The 22,495-nt window shown below is 55.4% G+C and overlaps 2 protein-coding genes across 2 annotated transcripts; both read right to left on the bottom strand.

The window, feature by feature from the left end:
• Positions 1-6,512: 6,512 nt before the first annotated feature.
• Positions 6,513-7,819, bottom strand: LOC133098963 (interferon-induced transmembrane protein 1-like). Its single transcript, XM_061202404.1, has 2 exons — positions 7,465-7,819; positions 6,513-6,857 (listed from the first exon to the last, which is right to left on the bottom strand). Exons 1-2 carry the CDS (start codon positions 7,711-7,713, stop codon positions 6,669-6,671), a joined length of 438 nt encoding a protein of 145 aa, XP_061058387.1. The 5' UTR covers positions 7,714-7,819; the 3' UTR covers positions 6,513-6,668.
• Positions 7,820-18,746: 10,927 nt separating this feature from the next.
• On the bottom strand, positions 18,747-20,055 carry LOC133098964 (interferon-induced transmembrane protein 3-like). The gene is made up of 2 exons (XM_061202405.1): positions 19,701-20,055; positions 18,747-19,091 (listed from the first exon to the last, which is right to left on the bottom strand). The coding sequence occupies exons 1-2, from the start codon at positions 19,947-19,949 to the stop codon at positions 18,903-18,905; spliced, it is 438 nt and encodes a 145-aa protein (XP_061058388.1). The 5' UTR covers positions 19,950-20,055; the 3' UTR covers positions 18,747-18,902.
• Positions 20,056-22,495: the final 2,440 nt, after the last annotated feature.

Consider the following 22,495-nt stretch of genomic DNA (forward strand, 5'->3'; position numbering starts at 1 on the left):
GGCACGCGGGCTCAGTAGTTGTGGCTCGCGGGCTCTGGAGTGCAGACTCAGTAGCTGTGGCGCACGGGCTTAGTTTCTCCGCAGCATGTGGGATCTTCCCCGACCAGGGATCGAACCCTAAAGTACTATTATAAACGGAATTGTTTTCTTAATTATACTATTGGGTTGATCATTGCTAGTGATTTTTGTACGTTGATTTTGTCACCTGAAACTTTGGTAATCTCTTTAATAGTTTGTGTGTGTGTGTGGTTTCCATGAGATTTTATAAACACAAAGTCATGTCATCTGCATATAGAGACATTTCCAAGGCACTTCCTTTCCAGTCTGGATCCCACCACCCCCCCTTTCATTTTCTGTCTCATTGCCTTCGTTAGAACCTTCAGCATGATGCTGGATTCAAGCAGACAGCTTCATCTTGTTCCTGATCTCAGGGGGAAGCTTTCAGTCTTTCACCTTTAAGTATGATGTGAGCTGTCCCTTTTCCATAGACGTCCTTTATCAGGCTGAGGCAGTGTTTTTTTTGAATGCTTTTATGATGAAATGTTGTTGGATTTTTGTCAGATGCTTTGTCTGCAGCAATTGTGATAATCACATGATGTTTTTTCTTCATTCTATTAATACCGTGTATTAATTACTTTGACTTAATTAATTGACTTTTATTCTTAAACTATGCTTGCATTTCTGGGATAAATCACTCTTGGTCATGAAACCCAGCAGGACCCTGCGGGGCCCTCCCAGGTACAAAGGCTCCTCCATGTCCCCTGTTTCTTGTTTGTAAAAAAAAAAGGCTTTAGTCTCCTAGGGCCCCCACCCCCCCGCGTCACAAAAGCCTGGTTCAAGAATTAATGATTGAAAAGATGTTAATATGTAGTGACAAAAATAGCAGTTGGGTCAGGAGAACTGGTAATTTAAACAGTGAATCAGCCATATATCAGTCACAGTATCTTTAGTTCCACCTGAAGGACATAGATAACAGTGTCTGATGCACATTGCTTAGTTGTTTTGCAGAATCAAAAACTGCCACCAGAGGGAAAAAGCTGACTGAATGATGACCAGACTGTAGGCATGATGTAAGCTGCTCCATCTGGCACAATTCCAAGAACTGGCCTCAGGAAAATGGGAGCAAACCGACCCTGGAGCTGAAGATTAACTTCACTTAAAATAATCAAGATGATGCTGACCAGACCACCGCACGACCAGTGTCAGGACGCCTGTCGGAGCCAACTCTGCTGAGCAGCACAAAGGCCCCACCCGCACGCCCTGGAGCTTAACTTTAAAACCCTTGCCCCCGATCAGCAACTCGGAGATGGTTTGGGGGGACACTAGTCCGACATCTCCCCAGGTTGCTGGCTTCCTGAATAAAGCATCTTTCTTTCCCCACCAACACTTGTCTCTTGAACGTTGACTTTGGAATGATGAGCAGCCCAACCTGAGTTCGGTTTTGGCCCCAGCCGGTAACAGTCATGGTGTATAATATGCTGCTGGATTCAGTTTGCTAGAATTTACTGAGGATTCTTCATCTATATTCACACGGGATAATCGTCCGTGCTTTTCTTTGCTTGTAGTGTCTCTGTCTGACTTTGGTGTCTGGATGATGCTGACCTCACAGAATGAGTTAAGAAGCGCTCCCTCCTCTTCAGACTTTCGGGAGCATTTGAGAAAGATTACAGGCTGCTGTCTGCAAGGCTGCCGCTGGGCTTGGACGTGAGGGATGGAACCAAGGTATTTAAAATGCCACAAAGCTCTGTACTGAACTTCCACTATTTTCTTCTTGATTAAGCACCCCTCTGATTTCTGCAAGCTTTTTACTACTTTCCAGAGTCTGAAAATGTTGCTTCTGATAACTTTTGCAAGTTTTTTCCCTGCTCTTGTGGCGGGATGGGCTTCTGGAATTCCCTACCCCATCATTTTCTGTGTAGTTCCTCACAACCGGAAGACAAATTCCTGGTACTTGAAAGGCCAACCCTCGCACATTGATAGGAGCTGGCTGCAGCTCTGGAATGTTCTACATCATGGTAAGTGTGTGAGCTACATGGGTGCATCCAGCTTTCAAAACTGAACAGCTAAAATTTGCATGTATCAGTGACGATAAATGCCAGCTAAAAAGTGTAAAAACAATAAAATGAGGGTAAAGAATGACAAAATGACAAAAGAATGACAGATGACGAAATGGCAGAGTGTTGTTAAATGTGTGAGGGCACATGGAGGCCTGGCCCAAGTCCAGCTCTCAGTGCGGCCACTGGGCAATGGGTGCCCGGCCCCGCCCAGCAGGCATTACCTGCCCAGGGGTGGAACGGGAATGGAAGGGAGTGGTGTTCGGCATGTCCTCACACGGGGTCAGTGTCTTCTGCCTAAGAGCCACGGTCGTGGGGCTGGCTGGTGGGGACTCTGGACTTGCTCCCCAGCGCCCAGCCCAGCAGCGAGGAAAATCAAAACCGATATCCCATCCTGGGAGAGCCACCTCAAAGCCTAAAGGGTGCAGGGGTGCCACCCGCACCAAACCTCCATTTCGTTCACCTGTCCGGCCCCAGACCCAGAGGGGCCTGGCGGGGACTCTGGGCCGCGGCAGGCCAAGCCGTGGGGGTCCAAGTGCAGCTGCTGTGCCGGACGTACGTCAGCCGGGCCCGGGGCTGGGGGTGTGGAGAGTGATCTGGGGAAGGCGGTCTTTCCTATCTTGTGTTTAAAGATGGGCACGGCCGCCCGGGGACCTCGTGGCAGATCTGCCGAACATAAGAGCGTTGTGTCAGACCCACCACGACAGAGGTTTGGGTGGACCCAGCAGCAATGCGTTCCGGCATGGACGTGGAACGTTCCAGGTCAAACAGTGCTTCCCAAGGCCTGCCCCTCTGCTCACAGCTGGGGCTGCAGGGGGAGCACAGAGGTCTTAACATGTTGGTCTCCAAGCAAGACGCACCTTCCGTGGCAGACGTCCTGCCACGGGCTGCGCTGGAGCCAGCTCCCACCAAGCTGCAGGGGCTGATTCTGAGGGTCAAGGAATGTTTGTGCCAGTTGTGAAACACAGCTGTCGCTAAGATTAAATCATGCAGGTAAAATGGCAAAGTAGGGAACTCTGAAAGTCTGCCCCCGCGAAGTCAATGAATAAACCACCATAAGCTGTCAGAATCAACTTAAAAATTTATTGTGGTAAAGTATCCATGACATAAAATGTACAACTGTAACCTTATTAGGGCACGCAATGAAGTGTTCTTACCTATCAGCTAACTTTCCAAAATGTGGGTGAGCCTGGGAAGACAGGTGACGGCAGGCCAGCAGGAACTCACTGCTGGACTCGCCTCGTGTGTCCACCTCCGGACGGCTCTGCTCCCCACTCATCAGCCAGCGCCCAGGGGAGCTGGGACACCTGGGGCTGCTCCCTGTTCCCTAACACCAGCCTGAGGTCTCCCCCTCCACCCGGGACCAAGAGAGCGCTCGGCCACCGGCCCTGGGAGCCCAGGAGAGAAGCGTGAGTTCATTCGATTAAACGTCAGCTCAGCAGAGGCAGAGGACGAGGGGATGCCAGGGCCAGCTTCATAACAAGGCCCACACGGATCAGGAAATACCCCCAAGTTTGGCTGTCTGAGTCGCCTTCCACACCTGTGAAAACGTAGGCAGGACGCCCTGAACTCGACCTGAGCGGGGGAGTGTCAGGAAGCGACAGAAGCCGAACGCCCCCTTCTTCCAGGCACGGCTGTTCAGTCCCTCGTGGGGTCCTTCAAACTGGGTTCAGATCCCATCGGGAGGATGGCTGAAGCACCGCCATCCCTTCAAGGTTGGATTAGTTCCAATGCTGGCCCTCGTCTCCCTCACCTCTGATCTGGGCCAGCGTGCACCAGAACCAGAGCACAGGCCCTTTCGGCACGGAATTCAGCCCGACCTGACATGCTGGTGTGGACCCCTGTCCCCTGAGCGCTGCCCCTGATTCTCTGTCACGGGCCTCGGGATGAGAGCAGAGGTTGCCATGGCGTCTGGGTCTCTCCCACGCTGTCCCTTGGGCCTTTCCGGCGGGTGAGGGGGCCCTCTCGGTCCTGTCTGAGGCTTGAAGGACCCCCAGCCTGTCCTGCCCCAGCCCCAGTCAGGGCCAAGTCTGGCCCGAGCTGCTCCCTGAACTCCGCCCCTCCTCGTACGTTGCCCCACGGGCCTCTGCTGCTTTCCTACCTGGAGACGTGGCAGAAATTCTTCTCATCGTGTGGTTTTCTGTGGACTTAGGATCAGTTGATCTGTGCACCAGTCAGTGGTGACAGGTGGGAAAAAGGAAAAAACTGCTCTAACCAACCCATACGTTGAAGTCTAAAAAGTCGCATTACAGAACTCTTTGTCTTTAGAAGACCGTTCTCTGCCCCCCGCACAATTTTATTTTTGACTGATTCCCCACCACACTTCCATGATAAAAACTTGTGTCTACATGAGGGACAGAGTGGTCTTGAAAGGGTGGTCTTGGCCCCATCAAGTAGACCAGGAGGCTCCCCAGGTAGGAGGCCCATGATGTCGGCAGAGAGCCTCCTCGGAAAGCAGGGGGTTTGTCTGGCAGGACCCCCGTGGGTGCTCAGGCCCACCCAGCGGCCCGAGGACACACCTGCAGGAACACGCTGGCCAGAGGCAGATGAACCTGGGAGCCGGACCCTCACCACGCACACTGTGGTCCCAGACTGGCCTGGTCCCCGATAGGAGTGTGGCGCCAAGAATGGACCTGCTCTGCGGAAAGAAGACTCCACAGGGTCTACATGGCGAGGTGGCATTCACGCAGCAATTTCCAGACGCCGAGATGGCAGGGCCCTGGGGCAAAAGGCGAGAGTCCCCGGGAGCTGGGGTGAGCTGGTGAGCGATGGCCTCGGCCACAGCCCGCGCCTGGCCGTGGCTCCCCCTGACTCTGGGCCTGACTGGGGGACATTTTTGGGCCAATGGAAAATCAACATCAACAAATGCGAAGCTAGCAGTGTCTTGAAATGTGTTTGCACGCTGCGCGCTGGCTGCAGGAAGAAGCTCCAGCCCTGGGGTGAAGCCCAGACCGGACCCACCGCCCTGAGCCGGGAGTAAGCCCCCGCGTCCCGGCCCAGTGCTGCCCAGGTGTCTGTAGGGGAAATTATTGCACCACAGCAAGCTAAAACCACGGTTAAAAATGGAGGATAAAATGCAGCAGTAGATTAAAACGTGAAAAGGGAGAACACAGGGCTTCCCTGGTGGCGCAGTGGTTAAGAATCCGCCTGCCAATGCGGGGGACACGGGTTCGAGCCCTGGTTCTGTGTCTTCCCACTGTGTCCTCCCAGCTCTGCATCCTCTCAGCTCCCTGAACGCTCTCCGCCCAGCCCAGGTCACCCACCCCAACCAGCACCGCCCACCCACAGGTGACCCAGGACACTGTGGCCGCCCACATCGGAACCAGAGCTGGGGTGGCTCCGAGGACTAAGCCGCTCGTGACCCAGCAGTCCATGCCCAGGACCTTCGAAGGACCCTCAGTTCCCCTGCTTGATGCCTCGGGCCTCCTGTGAATTTTCGGAAGCTCCAGACCACGGGATCTTGGCTGCCTGCACCAGCTGGTCTCCCACCTAGCAGGACCCTCACCCCAAATCCGTGAAGATTGACGGGGTTACACTCAGTGCCACCACCCTTCGTGACCGCTATCCGCCCGACAGGGGAATGTGGGACGCGCCTAGTCAGCCAGCCGGGGTCGGGGGTGTGGGGGCTTGGGGTCACACATCTGTCCCCCCACCCCCTGCCTGGGAGAGTGTCCTTCCTGGACTCAGAGAGGCAGGTCCGCCAGCCTCCCCTCCTCCGGGACCCAGCTTCCCTGGGGCCGAGCCTCCCGAGCTCACATGTGGGACCCAAGAGAGAGCGGGCAAACTCGTCTGAGTCACCGTCCTCCAGGCAGGACCCCAACCTACATAGCTCCTGAGGTAGGGCCTTGGGAGGGTTTGGTGTCTATAGTCCTAGGTGCCAGGATGGAAGGAAATCCACTGGGAAGAGTGCTGTGAAATTCAATGAGAGCCGGACAGGACTGGACCTCAGCCCAGTGAGGGAGCCCAGAAGAGCCTGGATCCCCAAGGGGCCTGTGGAGAAGGGGTCACTGCCCCAGCACCAGCCTCTGGCTGCCTGGACTCCTCCAGCCTCTCCTGGGTGATGCACAGCACGCCTGGGATACTGTGCAGGGCGCGGTGGGTCAGCCGGCAGGGTGCGTCCCCCGCGCCCTCTCCCTCTGGGGCTCAGAGACAGGAATACCTGCCTGGGGTGTCTCTCCCTGTGTTGGGCTGAGGCGGGTCCCCACCTCCCCGTGTGCAGCCCAGGCTCACACCCAATGCCCCAGGGTCCCCAGTGTCTGTGAGACGCTGCCACCCAGCAGGGCAGCCACGTTTGTGAGGGAGGGAGTGGTCTTTCCTTTTGGGGTTTCTGTCGACCGGGGCGGGGTCACCAGCTCTGCTCTGGGCTTCTGCTGTCAGCCCACAGCTGAGCGCTCTGTGCTTCCCCGAGGCCACCGGGGACTCACAGCAGTGTCCCCTCCCAGGGGACATCACAGCACCTTCACAGATGAGTGCACTTTATTGAATTCAGCTGTCGACAGCTCTGTCTCCATAAACTGCTGTATAAAGGGGTAGGGGGAGGGGGCAGGCCCACAGCCCCAGGTGCAGGGCCAGCCGTGGACGGTGGAGGAACTGGGTTGCCTCCATGTCCAGCGGCTAGTAACCTCTATTATTCTGCATCTGTAAAGCCATCTGGTAGGCTTTCAGGTAAACGAACACCAGAAGAACGATCAATCCAATAGTCAGAAAGATGCCCAGGACCAGGGCCCAGATGTTCAGGCACTTGGCGGTGGAGGCATAGCTCTGGGCCCCAACGACATCGCCCACCATCTTCCGGTCCCTAGACTGGGGGAGAAGAGACGGTGAGGGGGACCTGGAGCTGGGCCAGGTGACAGCCAGGTGCTGTGACTCAGGCCCTCCCCTGCTGCTCCCCCAGGGCCCATTCACCCAGATGGGGACCCACCCCTGCCCGTTCCCTGGAGCCCAAGCAGGACAGTGCCCGGTGGGCCCCCCTCCCCTTCTGGGGCCTCGATCTGCTTCCTCACAGACTCTCAGCCTCTCCCGGAGGCCCCAGGGCTCACCCTCCCTCTGCTCTGGCCCCTTTGCTGGCCCCTCACCCCACCAGGGGTCAGTGTCCCTTCAGTACCTTTTTCTTTTCTGGACCAGACTCGAGGTCTGAATCCGAAGTGTGAAGAATGTAGCTTCTCTCACAAGGCTAGGAAGGAGAACTTCCTGGGGTGGTGGAGACATAGCCCCCCATCCCCATGTGCGCCCCTGCAGCTTCGCCGTGAACTCTCATTGGGAATGATCCCCCAAGCCACACACACACACACACACACACACACAGAACAATACACACAAGGGCTCTCCACACCCCACGTGCCGGCCAGGCAGGGGGGCCTCTCCAGGCTCACACACACTTCCTTGGAGAACACCCCAGGCGCCCACCCACCTTCACGGAGTAGGCGAATGCCACGAAGCCCAGGCAGCACCAGTTCATGAAGATCGTGTTGAACAGGGACCACACGATGTGGTCAGGCACCGAGGTCTCGCTGCGGATGTTGATCACCGAGGTGGTCACGGGGGCCTGGCTCTGGGGAGCCCCCAGCACGGCCACCTCGTGCTCCTCCTTGAGCATCCCATAGCTTGGGAAGACCCCGCTGTGGGCACCGTTGAAGAAGGGTTGGGATGTGCGGTTCATGGTGGGGATGAGGCAGCTGTGCTCCCGGTGCCTGGACGCTCTCAGGGGCCCTCCCTTTCCCCAGTAGTTTCGATTTCACTGAAGTTTCCTTTTCCTGGAAGTTGGTGAATTGAGAATGGGCTGGTCCTAGGAGACGGGATGAGAACCACTGAGTGTCAGGTTACACCAGCGTGAGTGGGAGGAAGGCTGAGGGCTTGGAGGGAGCTTCCTGTCCCAGAGGCTGGAAGGGGCAGAAGACTTTCCTTCCACCCTCCCAGGTTCTTGGTTGAGACCCCACTGTAATAAAAAGACAGTTTAACAGGAGAAAAACAAATAAAAGTTTAATAACACGTATACCTCCTGTATACATGGAAGAGACCCAGGAAAACTGAGTGACTCCCCGAAATGCTGAAGCCACCACCTTAAAGGCCACCTCCAGCTAAAGACAGAAGGTGCTGGGGGTGGGGAAGAGAGGCCCCTCTGGGAGGTGACAAGGAAAAGCACACAAGTAAGGGTAAGGTTTCCTGCAGAGCTTCTCCATCCACAAGAGTTTCTAGAAATGTGGTCGTCCCCCTCATCCCCATACAAGAGGAGACACACTTACATGGAGGTGTCCCTTGTACATGTAAATGTCTTTCAAAAGGCTGACTTCTACTCAGTTTCAGAGCTCCTCCCAGGTGTCCTATTGCTTAAAAATAACCAGCTTAAAATAATCAATATGGCAAAGAGGCACATTTGGAGTAATGAATTCTGCTTCCCTTCACACCCGAGCCAGGCCCTGTCTCAGCCACCCCACCTCCCTACTTAGGGGCATGGTCGGGCCCCGGGACCCTTCCCCAGCCTGGGAGTCTCAGGCCCAAGCCTGCTGCAGCCCCGCTGTCCCCACGCAGGGCCCCTCCCAGACCCTCACTCAGCCTCCACACCCCAGCCCCCAGAGCGAGCCCTGGCCCACAGCCCACCCCTCACTGCACCGCCCTCCCCTCGGAAATGCACTGGCCTTCCTGGCCCTGAGTCCCTGCTCCAGGCTGGTTTGGGTCCTTCCTGGCTGCAGGTCAGCACCCAGCAGCCTGGGTGGCCTGCCCCAAAGGAGCCTCCCATGTTCTCCCAAGGGCTCCCGGGAGCGGGGACACTGGGCCCCGCGTGACCTGAGGAGGCAGCTGTGGTGGGAGACCCCGGGGTCCAGGGCGTCTGGCGGCAGCTGGGAGCCCAGGGCTTGCATATTTGCGCAGCCCCGTCATTCCTTCCTCCCTCCCGCCCCCCCTTCTCACAGGACTTGGGGTGCTCCCGGGTGGAGCTGGGGTGTTGGCAGGACGGCTCCTGGGCTGTCGGGCCGGTGCCCGCTTCTCAGGGGCAGGGTCAGCTCAGCTCCGTGGACGGGACTCTGCTCTCTTCAGACCACGGGGCAGGGTGTTCTCCTTGTCGCCTGGGTCCTCACCTGCGAGCAGGAGGCCGTGGGAGCTGATGGCCAGGCCTGTCCTGTCCTGTTAGGAGCAAGGCCTTCTCCCTGGTGGGGCCCGTTGGGTCAAGGCTCCCAGACCAGCCTCCGCCTGCCCCCAGTGGCCCCAACACCCGGCAGTCTGGTCTCTAGCCCTGGGCCTCCTCCAGTTTCCAGGTTCTGGCCAATTCTGCCCCCACCCTGGGCCCCTCAGAGGGGCAGCTGCTGCACCTGCCTCCTCTGGGTCCCCCTTGAGCAGGTGCCCTGTGTGCCTCAGTCCTCCTGTTCAACCCTCCCTGTAGCGATAGCTCATGCTGTCTGCTTTCCTGCTGGGCCCACACTGAGCCGGCAGGCTGTCCAGACGGCCGAAGCCGACGTGCGCACGCGGGCCATCAGAGGGCTGCCCTGGCGCCTGGTTTGGGGTGAGGTCGGCGCGAGCGGGACGCACGACCCACAGGCCCGAGTGGACTGCTGCCCACTCCAGGCCCTGATGAGCCCGCCGCCCTCGCCGGCATCGGGGCTGATGCTCCCCCCGCGGGCATTCCCCCCATAGCAGGTGCCCCTGTTCCTGGCAAGCGAGGGGCAGTAGCTCAGCCTCGGGCAACCTTTCATCAGGTGGCGGATCAAGTAGACAAAAATGACCTTCAGTGCAGAGGTAACAGTGACACGTAGGGAAATAATTGCCAGGTGATGTGTTTCTCGTAATGACGACTTTGTTTCGGTATACTTTAATTATTTATAAGTCATATGATTTAATTTATTAATCACCTGAAATTTGCAGAACACAAACGTTGTCATTTTACCCACTGAAAGTGTACAAGTCAGCGGCTTTCAGTACATTCTTGGGGTGACGCTGCAGCCACCACCCCTACCCAGTTCCGACAACCCCCACTCTTAGGGGAAGGTCGGCTTCCCTAATCCTGCCCACCGAGTTTCTTCAACCACCAGTCTGCTTTCTCTCTGCATGGATTTCCCTTTTCTGGGTATTTCATATAAATTATGTGCCTTTTGTTTCTGTCTTATTTCACCGAGCATAATGTTTTGAAGGTTCATCCACGTTGTAGCTTGTGTCAGAACTACAGTCCTTTTTATGGCTGATTAATGTGGTACTGTGAGAGTATACCATATTTTGTTTATCTCTTCATCAATTTATGGACATTTGGCGATTTCCAGTTTTTTGGCAATCATGAATAATGCTTAGAAACATTTGTGTGCAAGTTTTTGTGTAAACACACATTTTTAATTCTCTTTGGTATGCAGCTAGGAGTGGAACTACTGGCTCGTATCATAATTCAATGTTTACCCTTTTAGGGCCCCCAGACTGGTTTCCATAGCAGGTTTGCATCACTCCATATTCCTGCCAGCTTTGTAGGAGAGTTTTAACCCCTCCTTATCCTCGCGCACAGTTGTTTTCACCTTGAAAACCATTGTACCTATTCCCTTGGTTGTGTTTTATGTGCACTTCCTTGATCACTGATGATGCTGAGCATCTCTTGTGTGCACCGGCCATTCACGTGTCTTTGGAGAATGTCTGCTCGAACCCTTTATCCATTGACTCATTGGCCTGTTGGTCTTGCTGTTGTTGAATTAATACAGTTCTTTATGTTCTGAATACTAGTCCCTTGTCAGATATATGAATTGCAAAATTCTCTCCTGTTCTTTAGGTTATCTTTTCACTTTCTCGAGAGTTTCCTTTGAGGCACAAACATCTTTAATTTGGCAAACTGCAATTTCTCTGTGTGGGGTGGTGGTGTTGTTGTTGTTGCTTGTATTGTATTTAAGAAACCATTGCCTGATCCAAGGTCACAAAGATTTACACCTGTTATTTCCTTCTAACAGTTTTGTAGTTTTAGCTTCTATATTAGGTCCTACTGTCCTAATATAGTCGGTCCTGCCGACTGAGGTTCTTGAACTCTTTAATCAATAGAAATTGACGAGAGGCCAGATGAGGAATCCAGGCAAGGTGTTATTGGGACTTGTGCCACAGCAAGAGGGAGCGGAAACAAGTAACAGGTGCCCTTGTTCGCTCCCGAGGGGGGCGAGCTGGTCCCTTAAACGGGGTGAGGATGGGGACAGATCGGTGGGTTGGGCTGGAGGGATGGCTTAGGTAGTCTGCCCGCCCCCCTGGTGGTGCTGTGTGCAGGGATCACGCACCGGGCACTGCTTTTGCAGTGGCAGTGGGGTTTTCGCCGTTTTTGTATCTTGCTGTCCATAATTTGCCCCAACTGCGCAGGCACACAGTTACTTTTAGTCCCCTATCATCTCTTTGTATCTGTTGCTCTAGGAGGGCTTCGTCCAGGTGTAAGCCCTGCAGCAAAGGGTCCCAGGTCCCTGCCTGTCGTTTTGAGTTAATTTTTGTATAATCTGTAAGGTAAGGGTCCGACTTCCTCCCTTTCCACGTGGACATCCAGTTGTCTCTGCACCATTTGTGAAAGGTCTTGGCACCCTTGTTGTGTCACTTGGCCACTGAGGCACAGGTTTATTACTGGACTCTAGCTTCCATTCCACTATCCACGTGTCTGTCTTATGCCAGGAACACAATGCCTTGATGACGGCAGCTTTGTTGTAAGTTTTGAAATCAGGACGCGTGAGCCCCTAACTTTGTTATTCTTTTTTAAGATTGTTTTGGCCCGATGATTCCATATGGATTTTAGGATCAGCCTGTCCATTTCTGGAAAAAAACAAAAATAAAACAAACAAAAAAAAACTGGGGGAGTTTTGATAGTGGTTGTATTGAAACTGAAGGTCAGTTTGTGAAGTATTGCCTGAGAGTTCAGGTCTGTGAGCACAGATGTCTTTTCATTTATTTAGGTTTCTTTAATTCCTTTCAGCAATGCTTGTAGTTTTCGGCATACAAGTCTTGCACCTGCTTGGTTAAACTTCTTACTAAGTATTTTTCAAATACTATTATCCTCTTTTGAAATTTTATTTTATTTTATTTTTATTTATTTATTTTTGGTTGTGTTGGGTCTTCGTTGCTGTGTGTGGGTTTCCTCTAGTTGCGGCGAGCGGGGGCTACCGTTTTGTTGCGGTACGCGGGCTTCTCATTGCGGTGGCTTCTCTTGTCGTGGAGCACGGGCTCTAGGCGCACGGGCTTCAGTAGTTGTGGCACGCGGGCTCAGTAGTTGTGGCTCGCGGGCTCTGGAGTGCAGACTCAGTAGCTGTGGCGCACGGGCTTAGTTTCTCCGCAGCATGTGGGATCTTCCCCGACCAGGGATCGAACCCTAAAGTACTATTATAAACGGAATTGTTTTCTTAATTATACTATTGGGTTGATCATTGCTAGTGATTTTTGTACGTTGATTTTGTCACCTGAAACTTTGGTAATCTCTTTAATAGTTTGTGTGTGTGTGTGGTTTCCATGAGATTTTATAAACACAAAGTCATGTCATCTGCATATAGAGACATTTCCAAGGCACTTCCTTTCCAGTCTGGATCCCACCACCCCCCCTTTCATTTTCTGTCTCATTGCCTTCGTTAGAACCTTCAGCATGATGCTGGATTCAAGCAGACAGCTTCATCTTGTTCCTGATCTCAGGGGGAAGCTTTCAGTCTTTCACCTTTAAGTATGATGTGAGCTGTCCCTTTTCCATAGACGTCCTTTATCAGGCTGAGGCAGTGTTTTTTTTGAATGCTTTTATGATGAAATGTTGTTGGATTTTTGTCAGATGCTTTGTCTGCAGCAATTGTGATAATCACATGATGTTTTTTCTTCATTCTATTAATACCGTGTATTAATTACTTTGACTTAATTAATTGACTTTTATTCTTAAACTATGCTTGCATTTCTGGGATAAATCACTCTTGGTCATGAAACCCAGCAGGACCCTGCGGGGCCCTCCCAGGTACAAAGGCTCCTCCATGTCCCCTGTTTCTTGTTTGTAAAAAAAAAAGGCTTTAGTCTCCTAGGGCCCCCACCCCCCCGCGTCACAAAAGCCTGGTTCAAGAATTAATGATTGAAAAGATGTTAATATGTAGTGACAAAAATAGCAGTTGGGTCAGGAGAACTGGTAATTTAAACAGTGAATCAGCCATATATCAGTCACAGTATCTTTAGTTCCACCTGAAGGACATAGATAACAGTGTCTGATGCACATTGCTTAGTTGTTTTGCAGAATCAAAAACTGCCACCAGAGGGAAAAAGCTGACTGAATGATGACCAGACTGTAGGCATGATGTAAGCTGCTCCATCTGGCACAATTCCAAGAACTGGCCTCAGGAAAATGGGAGCAAACCGACCCTGGAGCTGAAGATTAACTTCACTTAAAATAATCAAGATGATGCTGACCAGACCACCGCACGACCAGTGTCAGGACGCCTGTCGGAGCCAACTCTGCTGAGCAGCACAAAGGCCCCACCCGCACGCCCTGGAGCTTAACTTTAAAACCCTTGCCCCCGATCAGCAACTCGGAGATGGTTTGGGGGGACACTAGTCCGACATCTCCCCAGGTTGCTGGCTTCCTGAATAAAGCATCTTTCTTTCCCCACCAACACTTGTCTCTTGAACGTTGACTTTGGAATGATGAGCAGCCCAACCTGAGTTCGGTTTTGGCCCCAGCCGGTAACAGTCATGGTGTATAATATGCTGCTGGATTCAGTTTGCTAGAATTTACTGAGGATTCTTCATCTATATTCACACGGGATAATCGTCCGTGCTTTTCTTTGCTTGTAGTGTCTCTGTCTGACTTTGGTGTCTGGATGATGCTGACCTCACAGAATGAGTTAAGAAGCGCTCCCTCCTCTTCAGACTTTCGGGAGCATTTGAGAAAGATTACAGGCTGCTGTCTGCAAGGCTGCCGCTGGGCTTGGACGTGAGGGATGGAACCAAGGTATTTAAAATGCCACAAAGCTCTGTACTGAACTTCCACTATTTTCTTCTTGATTAAGCACCCCTCTGATTTCTGCAAGCTTTTTACTACTTTCCAGAGTCTGAAAATGTTGCTTCTGATAACTTTTGCAAGTTTTTTCCCTGCTCTTGTGGCGGGATGGGCTTCTGGAATTCCCTACCCCATCATTTTCTGTGTAGTTCCTCACAACCGGAAGACAAATTCCTGGTACTTGAAAGGCCAACCCTCGCACATTGATAGGAGCTGGCTGCAGCTCTGGAATGTTCTACATCATGGTAAGTGTGTGAGCTACATGGGTGCATCCAGCTTTCAAAACTGAACAGCTAAAATTTGCATGTATCAGTGACGATAAATGCCAGCTAAAAAGTGTAAAAACAATAAAATGAGGGTAAAGAATGACAAAATGACAAAAGAATGACAGATGACGAAATGGCAGAGTGTTGTTAAATGTGTGAGGGCACATGGAGGCCTGGCCCAAGTCCAGCTCTCAGTGCGGCCACTGGGCAATGGGTGCCCGGCCCCGCCCAGCAGGCATTACCTGCCCAGGGGTGGAACGGGAATGGAAGGGAGTGGTGTTCGGCATGTCCTCACACGGGGTCAGTGTCTTCTGCCTAAGAGCCACGGTCGTGGGGCTGGCTGGTGGGGACTCTGGACTTGCTCCCCAGCGCCCAGCCCAGCAGCGAGGAAAATCAAAACCGATATCCCATCCTGGGAGAGCCACCTCAAAGCCTAAAGGGTGCAGGGGTGCCACCCGCACCAAACCTCCATTTCGTTCACCTGTCCGGCCCCAGACCCAGAGGGGCCTGGCGGGGACTCTGGGCCGCGGCAGGCCAAGCCGTGGGGGTCCAAGTGCAGCTGCTGTGCCGGACGTACGTCAGCCGGGCCCGGGGCTGGGGGTGTGGAGAGTGATCTGGGGAAGGCGGTCTTTCCTATCTTGTGTTTAAAGATGGGCACGGCCGCCCGGGGACCTCGTGGCAGATCTGCCGAACATAAGAGCGTTGTGTCAGACCCACCACGACAGAGGTTTGGGTGGACCCAGCAGCAATGCGTTCCGGCATGGACGTGGAACGTTCCAGGTCAAACAGTGCTTCCCAAGGCCTGCCCCTCTGCTCACAGCTGGGGCTGCAGGGGGAGCACAGAGGTCTTAACATGTTGGTCTCCAAGCAAGACGCACCTTCCGTGGCAGACGTCCTGCCACGGGCTGCGCTGGAGCCAGCTCCCACCAAGCTGCAGGGGCTGATTCTGAGGGTCAAGGAATGTTTGTGCCAGTTGTGAAACACAGCTGTCGCTAAGATTAAATCATGCAGGTAAAATGGCAAAGTAGGGAACTCTGAAAGTCTGCCCCCGCGAAGTCAATGAATAAACCACCATAAGCTGTCAGAATCAACTTAAAAATTTATTGTGGTAAAGTATCCATGACATAAAATGTACAACTGTAACCTTATTAGGGCACGCAATGAAGTGTTCTTACCTATCAGCTAACTTTCCAAAATGTGGGTGAGCCTGGGAAGACAGGTGACGGCAGGCCAGCAGGAACTCACTGCTGGACTCGCCTCGTGTGTCCACCTCCGGACGGCTCTGCTCCCCACTCATCAGCCAGCGCCCAGGGGAGCTGGGACACCTGGGGCTGCTCCCTGTTCCCTAACACCAGCCTGAGGTCTCCCCCTCCACCCGGGACCAAGAGAGCGCTCGGCCACCGGCCCTGGGAGCCCAGGAGAGAAGCGTGAGTTCATTCGATTAAACGTCAGCTCAGCAGAGGCAGAGGACGAGGGGATGCCAGGGCCAGCTTCATAACAAGGCCCACACGGATCAGGAAATACCCCCAAGTTTGGCTGTCTGAGTCGCCTTCCACACCTGTGAAAACGTAGGCAGGACGCCCTGAACTCGACCTGAGCGGGGGAGTGTCAGGAAGCGACAGAAGCCGAACGCCCCCTTCTTCCAGGCACGGCTGTTCAGTCCCTCGTGGGGTCCTTCAAACTGGGTTCAGATCCCATCGGGAGGATGGCTGAAGCACCGCCATCCCTTCAAGGTTGGATTAGTTCCAATGCTGGCCCTCGTCTCCCTCACCTCTGATCTGGGCCAGCGTGCACCAGAACCAGAGCACAGGCCCTTTCGGCACGGAATTCAGCCCGACCTGACATGCTGGTGTGGACCCCCGTCCCCTGAGCGCTGCCCCTGATTCTCTGTCACGGGCCTCGGGATGAGAGCAGAGGTTGCCATGGCGTCTGGGTCTCTCCCACGCTGTCCCTTGGGCCTTTCCGGCGGGTGAGGGGGCCCTCTCGGTCCTGTCTGAGGCTTGAAGGACCCCCAGCCTGTCCTGCCCCAGCCCCAGTCAGGGCCAAGTCTGGCCCGAGCTGCTCCCTGAACTCCGCCCCTCCTCGTACGTTGCCCCACGGGCCTCTGCTGCTTTCCTACCTGGAGACGTGGCAGAAATTCTTCTCATCGTGTGGTTTTCTGTGGACTTAGGATCAGTTGATCTGTGCACCAGTCAGTGGTGACAGGTGGGAAAAAGGAAAAAACTGCTCTAACCAACCCATACGTTGAAGTCTAAAAAGTCGCATTACAGAACTCTTTGTCTTTAGAAGACCGTTCTCTGCCCCCCGCACAATTTTATTTTTGACTGATTCCCCACCACACTTCCATGATAAAAACTTGTGTCTACATGAGGGACAGAGTGGTCTTGAAAGGGTGGTCTTGGCCCCATCAAGTAGACCAGGAGGCTCCCCAGGTAGGAGGCCCATGATGTCGGCAGAGAGCCTCCTCGGAAAGCAGGGGGTTTGTCTGGCAGGACCCCCGTGGGTGCTCAGGCCCACCCAGCGGCCCGAGGACACACCTGCAGGAACACGCTGGCCAGAGGCAGATGAACCTGGGAGCCGGACCCTCACCACGCACACTGTGGTCCCAGACTGGCCTGGTCCCCGATAGGAGTGTGGCGCCAAGAATGGACCTGCTCTGCGGAAAGAAGACTCCACAGGGTCTACATGGCGAGGTGGCATTCACGCAGCAATTTCCAGACGCCGAGATGGCAGGGCCCTGGGGCAAAAGGCGAGAGTCCCCGGGAGCTGGGGTGAGCTGGTGAGCGATGGCCTCGGCCACAGCCCGCGCCTGGCCGTGGCTCCCCCTGACTCTGGGCCTGACTGGGGGACATTTTTGGGCCAATGGAAAATCAACATCAACAAATGCGAAGCTAGCAGTGTCTTGAAATGTGTTTGCACGCTGCGCGCTGGCTGCAGGAAGAAGCTCCAGCCCTGGGGTGAAGCCCAGACCGGACCCACCGCCCTGAGCCGGGAGTAAGCCCCCGCGTCCCGGCCCAGTGCTGCCCAGGTGTCTGTAGGGGAAATTATTGCACCACAGCAAGCTAAAACCACGGTTAAAAATGGAGGATAAAATGCAGCAGTAGATTAAAACGTGAAAAGGGAGAACACAGGGCTTCCCTGGTGACGCAGTGGTTAAGAATCCGCCTGCCAATGCGGGGGACACGGGTTCGAGCCCTGGTTCTGTGTCTTCCCACTGTGTCCTCCCAGCTCTGCATCCTCTCAGCTCCCTGAACGCTCTCCGCCCAGCCCAGGTCACCCACCCCAACCAGCACCGCCCACCCACAGGTGACCCAGGACACTGTGGCCGCCCACATCGGAACCAGAGCTGGGGTGGCTCCGAGGACTAAGCCGCTCGTGACCCAGCAGTCCATGCCCAGGACCTTCGAAGGACCCTCAGTTCCCCTGCTTGATGCCTCGGGCCTCCTGTGAATTTTCAGAAGCTCCAGACCACGGGATCTTGGCTGCCTGCACCAGCTGGTCTCCCACCTAGCAGGACCCTCACCCCAAATCCGTGAAGATTGACGGGGTTACACTCAGTGCCACCACCCTTCGTGACTGCTGTCCGCCCGACAGGGGAATGTGGGACGCGCCTAGTCAGCCAGCCGGGGTCGGGGGTGTGGGGGCTTGGGGTCACACATCTGTCCCCCCACCCCCTGCCTGGGAGAGTGTCCTTCCTGGACTCAGAGAGGCAGGTCCGCCAGCCTCCCCTCCTCCGGGACCCAGCTTCCCTGGGGCCGAGCCTCCCGAGCTCACATGTGGGACCCAAGAGAGAGCGGGCAACCTCGTCTGAGTCACCGTCCTCCAGGCAGGACCCCAACCTACATAGCTCCTGAGGTAGGGCCTTGGGAGGGTTTGGTGTCTATAGTCCTAGGTGCCAGGATGGAAGGAAATCCACTGGGAAGAGTGCTGTGAAATTCAATGAGAGCCGGACAGGACTGGACCTCAGCCCAGTGAGGGAGCCCAGAAGAGCCTGGATCCCCAAGGGGCCTGTGGAGAAGGGGTCACTGCCCCAGCACCAGCCTCTGGCTGCCTGGACTCCTCCAGCCTCTCCTGGGTGATGCACAGCACGCCTGGGATACTGTGCAGGGCGCGGTGGGTCAGCCGGCAGGGTGCGTCCCCCGCGCCCTCTCCCTCTGGGGCTCAGAGACAGGAATACCTGCCTGGGGTGTCTCTCCCTGTGTTGGGCTGAGGCGGGTCCCCACCTCCCCGTGTGCAGCCCAGGCTCACACCCAATGCCCCAGGGTCCCCAGTGTCTGTGAGACGCTGCCACCCAGCAGGGCAGCCACGTTTGTGAGGGAGGGAGTGGTCTTTCCTTTTGGGGTTTCTGTCGACCGGGGCGGGGTCACCAGCTCTGCTCTGGGCTTCTGCTGTCAGCCCACAGCTGAGCGCTCTGTGCTTCCCCGAGGCCACCGGGGACTCACAGCAGTGTCCCCTCCCAGGGGACATCACAGCACCTTCACAGATGAGTGCACTTTATTGAATTCAGCTGTCGACAGCTCTGTCTCCATAAACTGCTGTATAAAGGGGTAGGGGGAGGGGGCAGGGCCACAGCCCCAGGTGCAGGGCCAGCCGTGGACGGTGGAGGAACTGGGTTGCCTCCATGTCCAGCGGCTAGTAACCTCTATTATTCTTCATCTGTAAAGCCATCTGGTAGGCTTTCAGGTAAACGAACACCAGAAGAACGATCAATCCAATAGTCAGAAAGATGCCCAGGACCAGGGCCCAGATGTTCAGGCACTTGGCGGTGGAGGCATAGCTCTGGGCCCCAACGACATCGCCCACCATCTTCCGGTCCCTAGACTGGGGGAGAAGAGACGGTGAGGGGGACCTGGAGCTGGGCCAGGTGACAGCCAGGTGCTGTGACTCAGGCCCTCCCCTGCTGCTCCCCCAGGGCCCATTCACCCAGATGGGGACCCACCCCTGCCCGTTCCCTGGAGCCCAAGCAGGACAGTGCCCGGTGGGCCCCCCTCCCCTTCTGGGGCCTCGATCTGCTTCCTCACAGACTCTCAGCCTCTCCTGGAGGCCCCAGGGCTCACCCTCCCTCTGCTCTGGCCCCTTTGCTGGCCCCTCACCCCACCAGGGGTCAGTGTCCCTTCAGTACCTTTTTCTTTTCTGGACCAGACTCGAGGTCTGAATCCGAAGTGTGAAGAATGTAGCTCCTCTCACAAGGCTAGGAAGGAGAACTTCCTGGGGTGGTGGAGACATAGCCCCCCATCCCCATGTGCGCCCCTGCAGCTTCGCCGTGAACTCTCATTGGGAATGATCCCCCAAGCCACACACACACACACACACACACACACACAGAACAATACACACAAGGGCTCTCCACACCCCACGTGCCGGCCAGGCAGGGGGGCCTCTCCAGGCTCACACACACTTCCTTGGAGAACACCCCAGGCGCCCACCCACCTTCACGGAGTAGGCGAATGCCACGAAGCCCAGGCAGCACCAGTTCATGAAGATCGTGTTGAACAGGGACCACACGATGTGGTCAGGCACCGAGGTCTCGCTGCGGATGTTGATCACCGTGGTGGTCACGGGGGCCTGGCTCTGGGGAGCCCCCAGCACGGCCACCTCGTGCTCCTCCTTGAGCATCCCATAGCTTGGGAAGACCCCGCTGTGGGCACCGTTGAAGAAGGGTTGGGATGTGCGGTTCATGGTGGGGATGAGGCAGCTGTGCTCCCGGTGCCTGGACGCTCTCAGGGGCCCTCCCTTTCCCCAGTAGTTTCGATTTCACTGAAGTTTCCTTTTCCTGGAAGTTGGTGAATTGAGAATGGGCTGGTCCTAGGAGGCGGGATGAGAACCACTGAGTGTCAGGTTACACCAGCGTGAGTGGGAGGAAGGCTGAGGGCTTGGAGGGAGCTTCCTGTCCCAGAGGCTGGAAGGGGCAGAAGACTTTCCTTCCACCCTCCCAGGTTCTTGGTTGAGACCCCACTGTAATAAAAAGACAGTTTAACAGGAGAAAAACAAATAAAAGTTTAATAACACGTATACCTCCTGTATACATGGAAGAGACCCAGGAAAACTGAGTGACTCCCCGAAATGCTGAAGCCACCACCTTAAAGGCCACCTCCAGCTAAAGACAGAAGGTGCTGGGGGTGGGGAAGAGAGGCCCCTCTGGGAGGTGACAAGGAAAAGCACACAAGTAAGGGTAAGGTTTCCTGCAGAGCTTCTCCATCCACAAGAGTTTCCAGAAATGTGGTCGTCCCCCTCATCCCCATACAAGAGGAGACACACTTACATGGAGGTGTCCCTTGTACATGTAAATGTCTTTCAAAAGGCTGACTTCTACTCAGTTTCAGAGCTCCTCCCAGGTGTCCTATTGCTTAAAAATAACCAGCTTAAAATAATCAATATGGCAAAGAGGCACATTTGGAGTAATGAATTCTGCTTCCCTTCACACCCGAGCCAGGCCCTGTCTCAGCCACCCCACCTCCCTACTTAGGGGCATGGTCGGGCCCCGGGACCCTTCCCCAGCCTGGGAGTCTCAGGCCCAAGCCTGCTGCAGCCCCGCTGTCCCCACGCAGGGCCCCTCCCAGACCCTCACTCAGCCTCCACACCCCAGCCCCCAGAGCGAGCCCTGGCCCACAGCCCACCCCTCACTGCACCGCCCTCCCCTCGGAAATGCACTGGCCTTCCTGGCCCTGAGTCCCTGCTCCAGGCTGGTTTGGGTCCTTCCTGGCTGCAGGTCAGCACCCAGCAGCCTGGGTGGGTGGCCTGCCCCAAAGGATCCTCCCATGTTCTCCCAAGGGCTCCCGGGAGCGGGGACACTGGGCCCCGCGTGACCTGAGGAGGCAGCTGTGGTGGGAGACCCCGGGGTCCAGGGCGTCTGGCGGCGGCTGGGAGCCCAGGGCCTGCATATTTGCGCAGCCCCGTCGTTCCTTCCTCCCTCCCGCCCCCCCTTCTCACAGGACTTGGGGTGCTCCCGGGTGGAGCTGGGGTGTTGGCAGGACGGCTCCTGGGCTGTCGGGCCGGTGCCCGCTTCTCAGGGGCAGGGTCAGCTCAGCTCCGTGGACGGGACTCCGCTCTCTTCAGACCACGGGGCAGGGTGTTCTCCTTGTCGCCTGGGTCCTCACCTGCGAGCAGGAGGCCATGGGAGCTGATGGCCAGGCCTGTCCTGTCCTGTTAGGAGCAAGGCCTTCTCCCTGGTGGGGCCCGTTGGGTCAAGGCTCCCAGACCAGCCTCTGCGTGCCCCCAGTGGCCCCAACACCCGGCAGTCTGGTCTCTAGCCCTGGGCCTCCTCCAGTTTCCAGGTCTGGCCAATTCTGCCCCCACCCTGGGCCCCTCAGAGGGGCAGCTGCTGCACCTGCCGCCTCTGGGTCCCCCTTGAACAGGTGCCCTGTGTGCCTCCGTCCTCCTGTTCAACCCTCCCTGGTCCGGGAAGATCCCACATGCTGCGGAGCAACTAAGCCCGTGCACCACAACTACTGAGACTGCGCTCTAGAGCCCGTGAGCCACAACTACTGAGCCCACGCGCCACAATTACTGAAGCCCTAGAGCACGCAACTAGAGCCCGTGCTCCACAAGAGAAGCCACCACAATGATTAGCCCGCGCATGGCAAGGAAGAGTAGCTCCCGATCACCACAACTACAGAAAGCCCGTGAGCAGCAATGAAGACCCAACACAGAGAAATCCAGAGAATGAGGAGGGGGATCTTGCTTTTATGGGGAAAAGGGGGAGTTGGGAGGGGCTGTGATAACCAGAGCCCATTGGAAGAGCTGGGGGTCCAGAGTAAGGAGGCTTCCCGTGGGCTGGGCCGCTGCAGTCTCTGATTGGCTGGGCTGCCGTGGGAAGAGAGAAGTTTCCTTCCTCCTGCTGGACGGTCAGTAGAGACGCCTTCCTGTCGGGGGTGCAGGGGGACGTCTCTTCCTGTTTGGAGTAGTTGACATGTATTGAGGGCATGAGAGCGTCCTCTGCAGGCCTGTCCTGACTCCAACTTTAGCTCAGTTTCCTTAATTAATTCCACACCCCATTCCTTGCTTCAATTTAACCCAACCCTGGGTTGGAAAAACAAGATATATACTGTAAGATACACTGAGGGGCAACCAATGTAAATCGGGCTTTTTATCAGCTTTTTGACACACCCGTACTTTGAGTTAGTCTTGGTTGAATGGTGCCAACGCCTTTATACCGACCCGTGGGTCTACAGATGCTACAGCTCACGAGTGCACCCCAGCTACTCCTTCACATGTGGACGTTTTGG

The sequence above is a fragment of the Eubalaena glacialis genome, chromosome 10 (assembly GCF_028564815.1).
Source record: "Eubalaena glacialis isolate mEubGla1 chromosome 10, mEubGla1.1.hap2.+ XY, whole genome shotgun sequence".
NCBI classification, from domain to species: domain Eukaryota; kingdom Metazoa; phylum Chordata; class Mammalia; order Artiodactyla; family Balaenidae; genus Eubalaena; species Eubalaena glacialis.